This window comes from Eumetopias jubatus, unplaced genomic scaffold (genome assembly GCF_037043125.1).
Source record: "Eumetopias jubatus isolate StellerSeaLion01/CBP00866 unplaced genomic scaffold, mEumJub1_p1.0 scaffold_3, whole genome shotgun sequence".
Classification (NCBI taxonomy): domain Eukaryota; kingdom Metazoa; phylum Chordata; class Mammalia; order Carnivora; family Otariidae; genus Eumetopias; species Eumetopias jubatus.
This window is the reverse complement of record NW_028274809.1, coordinates 164168253-164182036: the sequence shown is the minus strand read 5'-3', so window position 1 is coordinate 164182036 and position 13784 is coordinate 164168253. Positions and strand designations below refer to the sequence as shown.

The 13784-nt window shown below is 34.8% G+C and overlaps 1 protein-coding gene across 11 annotated transcripts in view; it reads left to right on the top strand.

Annotated features, from left to right (window-relative positions):
• Nucleotides 1-13784, top strand: part of MYCBP2 (MYC binding protein 2) — a 262122-nt gene that overhangs the window by 134659 nt on the left and 113679 nt on the right. For all 11 annotated transcript variants that reach the window (XM_028106119.2, XM_028106120.2, XM_028106122.2 and 8 more), the window contains 7 exons: nt 3385-3576; nt 5650-5856; nt 6677-6808; nt 8567-8745; nt 10647-10789; nt 12280-12380; nt 13072-13290. In XM_028106119.2, the coding sequence (XP_027961920.1) occupies nt 3385-3576; nt 5650-5856; nt 6677-6808; nt 8567-8745; nt 10647-10789; nt 12280-12380; nt 13072-13290 (1173 nt within the window). The remainder of the gene's footprint in view (nt 1-3384; nt 3577-5649; nt 5857-6676; nt 6809-8566; nt 8746-10646; nt 10790-12279; nt 12381-13071; nt 13291-13784) is intronic.

The window sequence follows — 13784 nt, the reverse complement described above, 5'->3', positions numbered from 1 at the left end:
AGCACTATAGAGAAAAAAACACAAGAAAACCGTATGTAAATCAAGTCAATGAGAAGTAATCTTTAAAATGAAAGCCAAGAAAAGCAGTAGAATATAGAATAGTATCCTAATGTACAATAGCAATTTTCTATTGACTGAAGCAACAGAAAAATTATGAGATAATTGTTAATGTACAATAGCAATTTTCTATTGACTGAAGCAACAGAAAAATTATGAGATAATTGTAAGTGACATATAGAATGAAGGACAATAGAATGGGAAAGAAAACTTACAGTTAATATAATACCTTTGTAGAATTACAGTAGAAATAATAAGAGTAAATACAAGAGGGACTTTAGAGAGCAAGCCAGCATGGGAAAAATTTCAGCCTTACTAGAAACTAAATGTGAACGAATTGTACTGGTTTATTTGTAAAAAATTAGGAAAAATGATTTTTTTTTCTCTTATTAAGTCCTACTCTGGTGAGACTATGAGGAAACCTACTAAACTTTTGGATGGTTTCTGGCATTATGTAATTAGTCTAAGTAATCTTTTTCTTTCAGCAAGTTTATTATATACCTACTATTTACTGGGATTGTGATTAGGTACTAATTGAGACAGGAGTGAAAAAGATAAACCAGGTCTTGAATTGGCGGGGCAGGGGGTGTCTATAACCTGGAAGATATTCTTACAAGATAGATTGCTAATTCAGTATTAGGTGTGATGAGTATTTGCAAAGGAAATTACCCAAGGGAATAATTAAAAGACTAAAGCTTTATGTGTATTTTATTAAAAGGAAAAATGGAAAACCTGAATTAGAACCTTTATGTTCATCACTAGGTGAAATAGTTTAATTTGGATGTATCAGTGTGATAGAAGAGGGCTTGGCCTTTAAAAATAGCTATATTTACACTTAATATAAGGGTGATGTTGGGGCGCCTGGGGTGGCTCAGTCGGTTAAGTGTCTGCCTTCTGCTTAGGTCATGATCTCAAGGTCCTGGGATTGAACCCCACGTTGGGCTCCCTGCTCAGGGAGGAGTCTGCTTCTCTCTCTGCCCCTCCTCCCTTCCCCCAACCCTGCTCATGTTTTCTCTCTCTCAAATAAGTAAACTCTTAAAAAAAAAGGGGGGGGTGATATTTTTACATTTTTAAATTAGAAAATCAGAAACCAAAGTATATATACTTTATGACTATGGTATACTATGATGACTGTAAACTATGTATGCAAAAGGCATATGTATTTTTCTAATATGTATGTAGTACATATTTTGAAAGAATACTGAGAAATGAAAATAATGCTTAGGTGATAAAGTTATGGGTAATTCTCTGTTTTTCTTTTAGAATTCTCTTTAGTGTTACAATCTTTTCCTTAAAAGTATAGTAAAATTTAAAAATATTTAAAAGTTTTCAGAACCACACACAAACATTTGGTAATTATTAATAATTAATAATTGTATATTTCTGTGTCTTTATTAATATTCTATGAAGACAGTACACATCCTTCTATCCTTTTCTTAATAGATATTGCAGGATTCTATCATTTGGGTGTAGCATAATTTAGTTAATGTTTTCCCTCTACATATATATACATATTTAGATTATTCCCAATATTTTAGTATTTTAAACATGCTACTAAAAGTATCATTGACTACATTTTTATGCATATTCATGGTGATTTTTCCAGAGTAAATCATCAGGAGTGGAAAAATTCTTAAGTAAAAGGAAAACACCTCAAGACTTTACTACAAATTGTCAAAATGCCCTCCAGAAAGCTAGTGTCAGCTTGCATTCCCCACCACTGGTGAACGAATTCCTTTTTCTAAAGTTTAAGTGGCTAGTGGTGTGCATATAAGTATATGTATATTTTTTTGATTCTTCAACTAAAACATTGACACTGTTAACTCCATTTTAAGATTATAGGGGAAGCTTCTTGTATTAATCTTGTTAGTTACTAATTAGAAACTAAGTGGGTATAACTAGATAAATACACTTCACCCATCCCCCTAATAAAGCCCTTTTATTGATTATGGAGTACAGCTGGGTATTGAGTTTCATCCAAAGCTGATTTTCTGAGAAGTTCCAAAAAGTAAAGTTTCTGGAGAATCAAAGTGATGTAAAGGATAGAAGAATTACAATTTTAACAAAATCAGGAATTGATGATTTTAAAGCCAGGAAAACTAATTACATAAGAAGCTGATGTATTATGGTAATCTTATTCAAATGATAATAGAAATAATTTAAAGATGGAAGATTATCTCTAAGTGACTTTTAGTTCAGCCTAAGATTGTACATTAAGAAAGATGTATAATAATGCTTGTGATGATTTTAACTGAAAAGTTACTTAATTTTCTGCCATGGGTTGAATGTATACTCCATTTACATATTTGATTTGTCTTGGGAAGACTGACTTAACTTCCTTGAGATTTTATGACTTTATGAAATCTGTTGAATTTGTTACATATGCTATATCTCATAATGCAGTATGGAATGTTAGTATTGTGGAAGAACTTGCCTATTCAGGGGTCAACCAGGTGATTTTGATAACTGAATCATAGCATATAATTCCCCTGATTTTACAGAAGTTGAGGCACTATGAAGAAACTGGAACTAAATCCCAGGTTGTTTGATTTGCTAGTCTACAGTAAAATTGAAAGGGTCATTGCTCACAATTGGCTCCCTCACAAAACCAGATACATTTTGCTCCCTGTCCATAGCAGGCTAAAAGATATCAGGGATGGTAAAAAAGATAAATAGTGTTCATGCTGGATATCAGTTAAATTAATCATCTTTTCCCTTTATTTCTGGAAAAAAAGTATTTTCCCCCTTGGTCTTTAATGGGACTTTATAATTTCTTGAAATTTTTCCATTGGTAGGGGTTGGAATTTCTTAGGAAATCAAGTACAGTAGAAAATGTAAAACTGCATAGGAGTATTTGTAGTAAAATTCCATGTTTTTATTACATGTATAGAAAGAATTTTATTAGGAAATAGATTTGTACAGACTATTTCTCAGTTACTTTACCTCGTGTTCACTTTGGCAGCACATATACTCAGTTGCTTTACCTCTAAATACACCAGAAATAATTATCTTAGATTGGAATCTTGTCCTATAAAAAAAGCTTTTTAGATAGGAGTGTTTTTCTGTCATATGTGATTGTTATTGAGAAGTTAAATAAGAGAATAAGTGAAAGTGACTCAAAGCTAATAAAAAACATCTTGTAAAGATGTACTTTTATGATATACAGAGAGAATAATTGAAAAAAGAACTTCTAAGTGAAAAGTAAATTCAGTGGTTCCACACACAACTGGATGGATTTATAGACATAGAGTCAAACCTGAATTTTGAGGGTGTAGGAAAATAAAGCAGTAGTATCTTGGAACTTTTTTCTCTTTTCCTGTATCTTAGAGTGAAGAGAATATCTCAGGTATGACAAGCTTCCGTGAAGTTCTGGAGAAAATGCTGGTTATTGTTGTGCTCCCAGTCAGGAATAGCCTGAGGAGAGAAAATGAGCTCTTCTCCTCCCACCTGGTTTCCAACACCTGTGGATTGCTGGCTAGTATTGTCAGTGAACTGACAGCATCAGCCCTGGGATCTGAGGTAGTGTTATATTTTGAGATTGGATAATAAGCACATGTTTAAACTTTCCACATAGTTTCTTTTTTTATATATTTTGGCTTTATAGAAACTAATTTTAATCCCATTTGTATTGTTTTTCTTTAAAACAGAACAAAACCTTCAAGCTAAATTGTTTGGTTTTCCCTTCCTTATACCTCTTCTTTGCTCTTGCTTGCTCCCCTCCCCCTCACATTTACCCAGGATGTCACAGTAATACAAACTGTATGTATTCCTCTTATATGCTCCATAGTACAACCTCACTGCCATGTCCCAATGGAAACAAAAATCGTTCACATTGCTGGGTAATGAGTCATAGAAATGGGGCTACTAATAGTGAACACATGGTATGGAGAAGGTAAAGAGGTTTAAACCTTAGTTCTGCGCACTTGACTGACACTAGACAAAGAACATATGTAAAATGGGCATTCAGTACACTCACACTGTTGTACGGCCATGACCACAAAATTTTTAAAGGATCAAATATTAATTGTGTTTGAGAAAACGACTTCGAAAGGACTTTACATTTTGTAAAGTAACAGTATTTTTAACCATTTCACCATTTAACCATTTCACTGCCCTGCTCACTCTGTTGTACAATTTATATAAATGTTTTGACTGAATTTAGTGAAGTTTTCTAATTTTTTTCCCAAAAAAGCAGACAGAAGATTGGTTTTGAAAATCATGTCGTCATGTGAAATACCTTGTATCACTCAAATGAATGTTTACTAGCTAGCATATATTCAGTTGCCTGTCAGATAACATCTTTTCTCTCTTTTACTTTTATAATTCCTAGCTTTTGCTTTTTCTTACTTATAGATTTATTTTAGATCTGTGCTGAATTAATCTATCCAGGCTATACTCATTTCTGATTCACAGTGACAGTTTAGCCTTTAGGATTTCTGAATGATGACATGTACCCGCACATATTTTAGTATTTCACCCTGGGAAGCATTTCCATCATTTCTTTGTTAGCTTTGACTTTGGCACAGGAGGTCACTGAACCCTTGTCAGAAAATTTTAATTTGTTTAGTTCATTTTTGTTTTTGTTTTTGTTTTTGTTTTTCACTTAGTCATTCAGCCTATAATATACTTCCCTTCTGTACCAGATCCTGGAAGAGAAAGTCTATGATGCATAGCTCCCCCTCAGAAGGTTACTATCTAGTTTTCCCCTGTGAACTTAACTTTTTTTTTTTTAATGAAAATGCCCCAAATTACAGGTGCCTAATATACAAACTTGGAAGTTTCCAAAGGTCCTTGCTTAGACATTCATATTTCTTTCTTTCCCAGAGCAGTTTGAAATTCTTGCTAGAATCATAAACTTCAGTTTTTTTCTTCTTATAGGTCTTCCAAATTTCTGCAGCCACCTTAGATCAAAAGCTGGCTCTGTAATAAAAAGAGCAGTTTCAAGCCAAAATAAGTTTACTGATCCTGTCTAACGAGTCTATAATTAGTGAGGTTGTACTTGTGTATATATATATTCAAATATTGAATGCCAAGTTATAACATACATTAGTGGTATTCAAACTTAAGACATAACACATTTTCTGCAAATGAAGTCTTCAAAACTCACAGATAAGAGGGGGGATAGTCTGACTGACGGAGGGAAACTTGAATCCACCTCTTTCTGGATTACCCATCTCTGTGGAATTCCTAGAGCTCTGTGTCACATGGTTTGAAAACTGCTGGTCCATACAATGTTGGTGAAATTTTGGTATCTCTTTTCAAAGTGAGTGATATAATTCATTCATATGTTATGACTGTAATAACTTATTGGTATATAGTTCTGACATTATAAATTAAGTGAAATGTATAGTTTCCCATGACTAAGAAAAAAAAACTGTCAAGTGATACTGATTTGTAAATTTAGAATGATAAAATCTTGTTTTATTGCTAGGTAATCGCTATAGAATGTACATTTAGGAAGGTTTACAGCCAATTGTTAAATGTAGGTTATCTTTTTGAACTTCTTGGAAATTTGGGGATTTTGTTAAAGGTATATTATTAACACTCGGGTATAGACTACTGATGTGTAATTGTGCTTTTGTTTGTTCCTAGGTTGATGGACTTAATTCTCTCCACTCTGTTAAAGCCAGTGCTAACCGATTCACAAAAACAAGTCAAGGAAGAAGTTGGAACACTGGGAATGGGTCCCCTGATGCAATCTGTTTTTCAGTAGACAAACCTGGAATAGTTGTGGTTGGTTTTTCTGTCTATGGAGGAGGTGGAATTCATGAATATGAATTAGAGGTATTGGTTGATGATGTAAGTATCTCTCTTACAGTGTTCATCTTGCTGTATGGGTTACCATTATCATAGTAAGACTGCCTAAATCTTTGAGGGGTTAGCTGATTAGTCATTAGTCATGGCAGACATGAAAGAAAATGAGAGTGATTCTGCATGATTGCTTGTGTGCCATTCTGGATCACTTCTGCCTCATATTTTTTGCACTTCCAGGAGAGATGTTAAATGAAAAGACTAGAAATTATTTAGCTAAGCCCCTGATGATAACTTCTGTATAATTTTTTTTGCTATTATAGTTTTTTAAGAAACAAGAACAATATTCAGATCGATACTATTATCTCTATCAGCGATTAAAGCAGTTTTGTCATAGAGTGTTAATGGATTATTCTTAGTAAAGATAGTATCGATCGATTAAGCTCTATCCTGCTCTATTCTCTAAATTATTTAAAGAACCCGAGTTTTCACAAAGTTTTATTAAAATGGGACAGAAGGGTACCATGTAAATCATTTCATAATAAATAGAAATCTTTCCGTATCATGATTCTTTTTAGCAATTGCTTAAATTATTTCCCTACTTCATTAGGTTCTACAATTAGAGTTGCACTCTCCGATTGAAGAAGTGGGAATCATTTTAAAACATCAAATGAAAAAATCCCATTTATATGATTTAGGTTCTAGAGTCCTCAGGAAATCCGATAAAAGTGAATAGTTCAGCATACCAGAAATTTTTTTCTTCAATATGTATAGGGGAATGCTAATGGATAGTTTTATATGCAAGAAAATAAACTGCTTAAAAACAATAAAACAAAATTAAGAATATGGTGGGTTTTGTCTTAATTAGAGTGAACATGCGGGAGATTCGACTCATTCTCATAGATGGACATCTCTAGAATTAGTCAAAGGAACCTATACAACAGATGATTCACCCAGTGATATAGCTGAAATCAGACTTGACAAAGTTGTTCCTTTAAAGGTAATTTCAATTATGTTTCTTTTGTAAATAAGAGGTATTATTATGTAGCTTACTTAAAAAGTCATGAAAAGTATTCCTTTAAGTGGTGCTTTAAACGTTTATAGAGTCACTGCTATACTCCTGATACTGTACTGTATTATATTCTGTTTTTGCAAAAGATCTCTTAAAATCTGGTATAGTAGAAAGTATTGTTAGGTTTTGGAGTCAGGCAGAAGTAGCTTCAGGTGCCTGCTTTTCCACAAAGTAGCTCTAAGACATTGGATATCATTATTTAGCTACTCTGGGATTTACCTGTAGGTTGGGAAGGATAGTACCTACATTGTAGTGTTGTTCAGAGGAAATTAAATAATGGCATAAAGTACTTGGCTCCATGCCTAACACAGTATAGAAGCTTAGTAAATATCAGTTCCTGTCTTTCCTTCTCTCATTGTGCCAAAACTCACGTTTTAAAAAAATGGGCTTGGGGCACCTGGGTGGCTCAGTTGGTTAAGCATCTGCCTTTGGCTTAGGTCATGATCCCAGGGTCCTGGGATCGAGTCCCGCATCGGGCTCCCTGCTCAGCGGGGAGCCTGCTTCTCCCTCTCCATCTGCCTGTCACTCTGCCTACTTGTGCTCTCTCTTCTGTCAAATAAATAAATAAAATCTTTAAAAAAAAAAGTGGGCTTAATAGAGTATTAACTATTAAAGTTACTATTACTTTATATAAAAGTTGTTTATTCATATAACTTTATTGTCTAGCAGTAAATAACAAATTAGCAAAACAGAAATTTTACTTAACCTTAATTACAAATGGAGTAATTCTGAATTCAACTGTATATTATTATTTTTATTATAGAGCAGAATTTTGAATAAGGTAAGTTTATCAGAGACATTATCAAAGAGAGTTCAGGTACCAAAAAACAAAAAATCTTCACTATGAAGTTTATATCATAGATCATAAGGCACCAATGTCTGTATCTCATGTTTTCTTTTTTTTTTTTTTTTAATTTATTTGAGAAAAAGAATGAGAGAGAAAGAGCACACGAGAGGGGGGAGGGTCAGAGGGAGAAGCAGACTCCCTGCTGAGCAGGGAGCCCGATGCGGGACTCGATCCTGGGACTCCAGGATCATGACCTGAGCCGAAGGCAGTCGCTTAACCAACTGAGCCACCCAGGTGCCCTGTATCTCATGTTTTCTATGCACAGTGCATCTTATTTGGGACAACTTTTGCTTATGAATACTTTTCCCATTTCTGTCCACCTAACCATTTCTGTCTTTGAGTGTCTCTTAAAAAAATATAGTAGACTCACCATTATTTTTTCCCACGTTTGAAATTATTTCAAAATTTAAACCCATCAAAGAAAAATATTAGATTATGTATTTTAAATCTTTTGTTGTGGTTAATACTCTACATTGTGGTTAAGAGCAGGAACTATCGTCAGACTATATTCAAATACTTGTTCCATCACGTATTAGCTGTGTGACTTTGAGTGAGTTACTTAACTTCTCTGTGCCTCAGATTCCTCATCTATAAAATAGGAATAGTAATGGTACTTACCTCATGAGGTCATTTTAAGGATTAATTTGATTAAAGCACATGAAGTACTTAGTATAGTTCTTTTAAAATAATAAACATCAGTGTTACTTGTCTTCCTGTTTGACATTAAAAATGTGTTTAACCAAATCATCTATAAATATGACAAAGAAACTCAGTTTATTTGACCAGTTTTTTTATATCCTCTGTACATTATAAACATGTTTTACATCTTGATTGTGAAGGAAAATGTTAAATATGCTGTGCGCTTGAGGAACTATGGAAGCCGTACAGCCAATGGAGATGGAGGAATGACCACAGTTCAGTGCCCTGATGGTGTGACATTCACATTTAGCACATGCAGCTTGAGTAGTAATGGCACAAACCAAACCAGAGGACAGATTCCACAGATACTCTACTACAGGTAAGTGTGTGTATAGAGGTAAGGAGACTGTTGTAAAGTGACAGGAGACATACAGTTTATTACCAAGGTAAAAAATGCTAGTAAATGCATAGTTATAATTCTAGTGTAACTGCCTTGCGCATACTTGTGCTAATTCATGTAAAAAGATCTCATTTTAATACATAAATTTAGTGTTTATTGTAAAAGTGAATGCTTTAAAATGTTTTTGTCATTATTTCTTTAATATCTTTGAAATTTTTATGTCTTGGACATATGTGTTGTTTGTTGTTACTTTTATAGTTTGTGGTCTACAGTTTCAAATTTAAGTGGAATTTATTCATTTCTTTTTAAAAATAGCAAAAATTGATGATCACATCAACTCTACCCAAGTACTAGTGTTGCCTTGATCCTATTATCCAGTCTGCAGTATATTTTGATGTCTGTGAATCTAGTTCTGGGGATTCTAGAGTATATAATGATGTGTTCCTTAACCATTCCTTATATAAACAGTACAAAAAAAAAAAAAAAAGATAACAGTTTGGGCTAAAAAAAAACTTCTAAATGTACTTTTGTCTCAGTTTTTCTTTTAGTGAATTAGCTGGAATCATAGGTAGTGAGTACCATTCACCATATCTACTACCCTCAGTCTGACTTAGCCTCAGATCCCACTAAGGTTGTGTATCACTTTCAGAGACTTGCTGCTTTCTCTCTTTCCTTCATAAACAACCTGGGAACACTGCCTGGGCAATTTGTACAAAGCTGTTGCCCTGAATGTAGATTTTTCTCCTGCCTTTTTGCATGTGAAATAAAATAGAAATGGTAGGTGTTAAATAGCTTCCTGGTAGTGTGTTGCTGCTGAGATACAAGTTTTCTAGTCCTTTTACCGAATCATGAAAAACTTTTTGTTACACAGCACCACAATAAATAGTATTCTCTTTCTCAAACCATACATTAAAAAAACAATATCATGCACAGAAGTTATAAATTTCAAAAAGCTGGGGAGCCCCTTAGAAGCATCTGCTATCTAGACTTTATTTCTTACACAAAATACGGTGTTTTAGATATTTTTGTTTCCCACCAAGCTTTACATACCCTTAGCTTTAAATTTAAAATGAATTAAATTTAGGGGCATCTGGGTGGCTCAGTCAGTTAAGCGTCCAACTCTTGATTTCAGCTCAGGTTATAATCTCAGGATTGTGCGATCAAGCCTCACATCAGACTCCGCGCTGGGCGTGGAGCCTGCTTAAGATTCTCTCTCTCCCTCAACCTCTGCCCCTTCTTCCCCCCCACACACGTGCACTCTCTCTCTCTCTCTTTCACTCAAATTAACTAATGAATAAATTAATCAAAGTAAAATGTTCTAAATCTGACTTTTCTAGTTCCCATAATTAACAGTTCAGCCCAAGCCATCACTACTCCGTGGGTAACTCTCACAGCTTCTAACCCAGTCTCCCTCCTTTTGCCATGGGCCTGCTGCAGTCAGTTCTGCACGGTGCAGCCAGAGGGATCTTACAGAAATGTACATCGGTCAGGTCTGCCCTTGCTCAGAGTCTCTCACAGCTTCCCATCCCAGCATGAAATGTAAGGTCTCACAGAGGCATACAAAGCTCACGTGATCTCACTCCTGTCACCCTCCATGTCCTTTCATTCCAGTCGCACTTGTCACTCTGTTCCTTGAACTTGCTGATCTTGTTCTTGTCTGAACCTTTCTCTTACTGTTCCTTTTGCCTGAATACTTTTCCCTCAACTTTTTTTTTTTAACATAATTCAGGCCTTTGTTTAAATATCAGTTCCTAAGGTACACTCTCCTTGGTCTTAATTTAAAATAAGTTTAAGCGAGGAGCTCTGATCTAAATGTGATAACTGGACTTAGACCATGTTTTACCTACCATGTAAAATCTCATGCGTGACTCTTGTTACAGGAGTGAATTTGATGGAGATTTACAATCCCAGCTTCTAAGTAAAGCCAATGAAGAAGATAAAAACTGTAGCAGAGCTCTCTCTGTGGTAAGCACTGTTGTTCGAGCTGCAAAAGACCTCTTGCACAGAGCTCTTGCTGTGGATGGTAAGACTTTTATTTTCTTAATAGTCATATTTTAGATTCTTTATTCTCTAACTTATACACAGAGTTCCTGAGACGAACCATCTTATAGAATCCCAGAGTGTTTTATTCATTGTAGATGTGTACATACATATACATTCATTTTGTATCAGCCATACGCTCCATATGCAGGATTTTTTAGAATGTTCAAAAGCAGTTACCTGATACCTGTTATTTTCTTACTTAACGTAGTAAGACAAAAACTCTCCATTAAGCTGAGTCTTTGCTTTATCCTTCCTTTAGGAGTCAAAAAAGCATTTTGTTTTCTCTTTTAGGTGTGTTTTTCTTCCTATATATCCTATTTCCAGTAATAGTATCACCATTCACCCAAAGATCTGGGTAATCCAAACTCACTTACCTGATTTGAGTTCTGTGAGTTCTTCCACTGGCAGCTGTCCAGTTGGTATTCCCCTACCCCTTCTTCCATAGTTGAGGCCACCACGGTGCAGGGCATGTGTCCTCTTCGTCATGGGTGGGTAGCATCCCAGCAATCTCACTGCCACCTTTCTCCCGCTCCCTCTCTAGTTACCTGCTCACCCTCCACCCTGGCAGCGGAGTTCATTTACAAAAGGATTCATTGCTACCCACCCGGTCTTACTGTTATCTATAACATTTATTCCTAAGCCTAGTGCACACCTGGGAATCACCTAGTGAATCACCTGAGGAACTTCCTAAAATAAAAGATATTTGGCCTATCCAAACTAAAGGTTTGGGTTGGGCTGAGAAACTGTATTTTTAAATAAGTGCATCCTACTGTGACAACAGCAGATCTAGAAAGAAGTATTTGGGAATAATTGGCCTTTAATATAAAGATCATCTCAGTCTAGACTCAACTTATCTTCCTAGCACCATGCTCATAGATAAATGATTAAAATGTCCATCAGCAAAATGCTTTCTCTGGTAAAAAAGAAGGCGGTATAGCTTAATAACAGTAAGCATTTTTGTAGTGCTTAATATGTGCAGGCATTGTTCTAAGTGTTTTATGTATATTAACTCAATCTTCATAACATCCAGTGAGGGAAGTACTGTTATTATTCTTTTGTACAGGACTAACCTGAGGCACATACCAATTAAGTAATTGGCCTAATGTCACACATATAGCCATGTGTGGTATCTGCTGTAGTGGTTTAAAATCATGGCTGTTACTGTAGGTTCTAATCCTGGCTTTATCACTTTACAGGTATATGATTTCGGATAAGTTACTTAACATTGTATGCCTTGGTTTCCCCTTGTAAAAAGCAGAAATAATAAAAGTATCTTATTGTGAGGATTAATTTGAGGATTAATTTTTCATGTATATAAAACCCTTAGAATAGGGCCAGGTCCTTTGTAAGCATTCAGTCAATGTCAACTATAATTTTATTTTGCTCAAGAGAATGGAATATAGATTTAGTACAGCATATATACATTACAATGAAATTACCTTCTAACTATAGTTTTAATGCCTTTTTTAGCTGATGACATTCCAGAACTGCTTAGCTCTTCCAGTCTGTTTTCCATGCTGCTTCCCCTTATTATAGCCTACATAGGACCAGTTGCTGCTGCTATTCCCAAGGTGTGTAATTTAATTCTGTAATTTTGAATATTTTTTTAAATATCTTTTTTTTTTTAGATTTTTATCTATCCTTCATAAACACTTTGATCTTTGAGGTACCTGGGTTACAAGTATAACATGTAAGGTTAGACAAGTTAAATGGTAAAAGTTATCAGTTAAATCTCACTGTTCTTCGTTTTGTTTATTGGATTACTATGCTTACTTACTGGCTTTACATTTGAAGAATTTGGGAATGAGAAATGTATTTTAGAATTATGATAGGTAAGGAAAGCTTATGTTAACTTGGATTTTTGTAATTTATGAAGTTGATGCCAAATCTTTCTTTTTGGGTAAGAAGAGCAGTGTAGAAGGATAGGAGTCTTTTATAATTGTGAAATAGTCAAGACATGAAGGAAATCATAAACTATTGATTCTTTGGCATAATTAAATATTGAGTAAAACCCAGTTTACAGCAGATTACAACAAGGCAAAGTGTTTAAAAGTATAGACGAGGTTATTTTCATATGACGTCTAAGACTTCTAAGGTAAATGTTTTTTATCCAAAGAACAAATTTCTCTTTGAATGAAAACTTAGCTAAAGAACTCTCAGTAACGTTCTTCGTAATTAAGGGTAGCCAACAATTATACTAATTAATCATTTTAAAACAATTTTTACATTTATTATCTTTTTAATCATTTCTTTTTATACTAGGTGGCTGTAGAAGTCTTTGGTCTTGTCCAACAGTTACTTCCCTCAGTTGCCATTTTGAATCAGAAGTATGCACCCCCTGCATTCAATCCTAATCAGTCAACAGATAGCACCACAGGAAACCAGCCTGAGCAAGGCCTCTCTGCGTGTACAACCTCTAATCACTATGCTGTCATAGAGAGTGAGCACCCCTATAAGCCTGCATGTGTGATGCACTACAAGGTAGGCACCGATTCCTAGGCAGAGTTTAAATTTAAAACTTGATTTCATGTTTTATAATGATATCTTAAAGGATACTTTGCCTCTGGTTAGAAGTATAATTTTTTTATAGTATTAAAATATAGAAATCAGCAGGTGGTTAGGCACTGTCAGAGACACAAAAGGGTTTAAGATAGAATTTTTATGTGCACTGATTTTATATCCTGCCACTTTACTGAATTCCTGTATGAGTTCTAGCAGTTTTGGGGTGGAGTCTTTTGGGTTTTCCACATAAAAGTATCATACCATCTGCAAAGAGTGAGAGTTTGACTTCTTCTTTGCCGATTCGGATGCCTTGTATTTCTTTTTGTTGTCTGATTGCTGTGGCTAGGACTTCTAATACTATGTTGAATAGCAGTGGTGATAGTGGACATCCCTGCCATGTTCCTCACCTTAGGGGGAAAATTCTCAGTTTTTCCCCATTGAGAATGATATTCGCTGTGGGTTTTTCATAGATG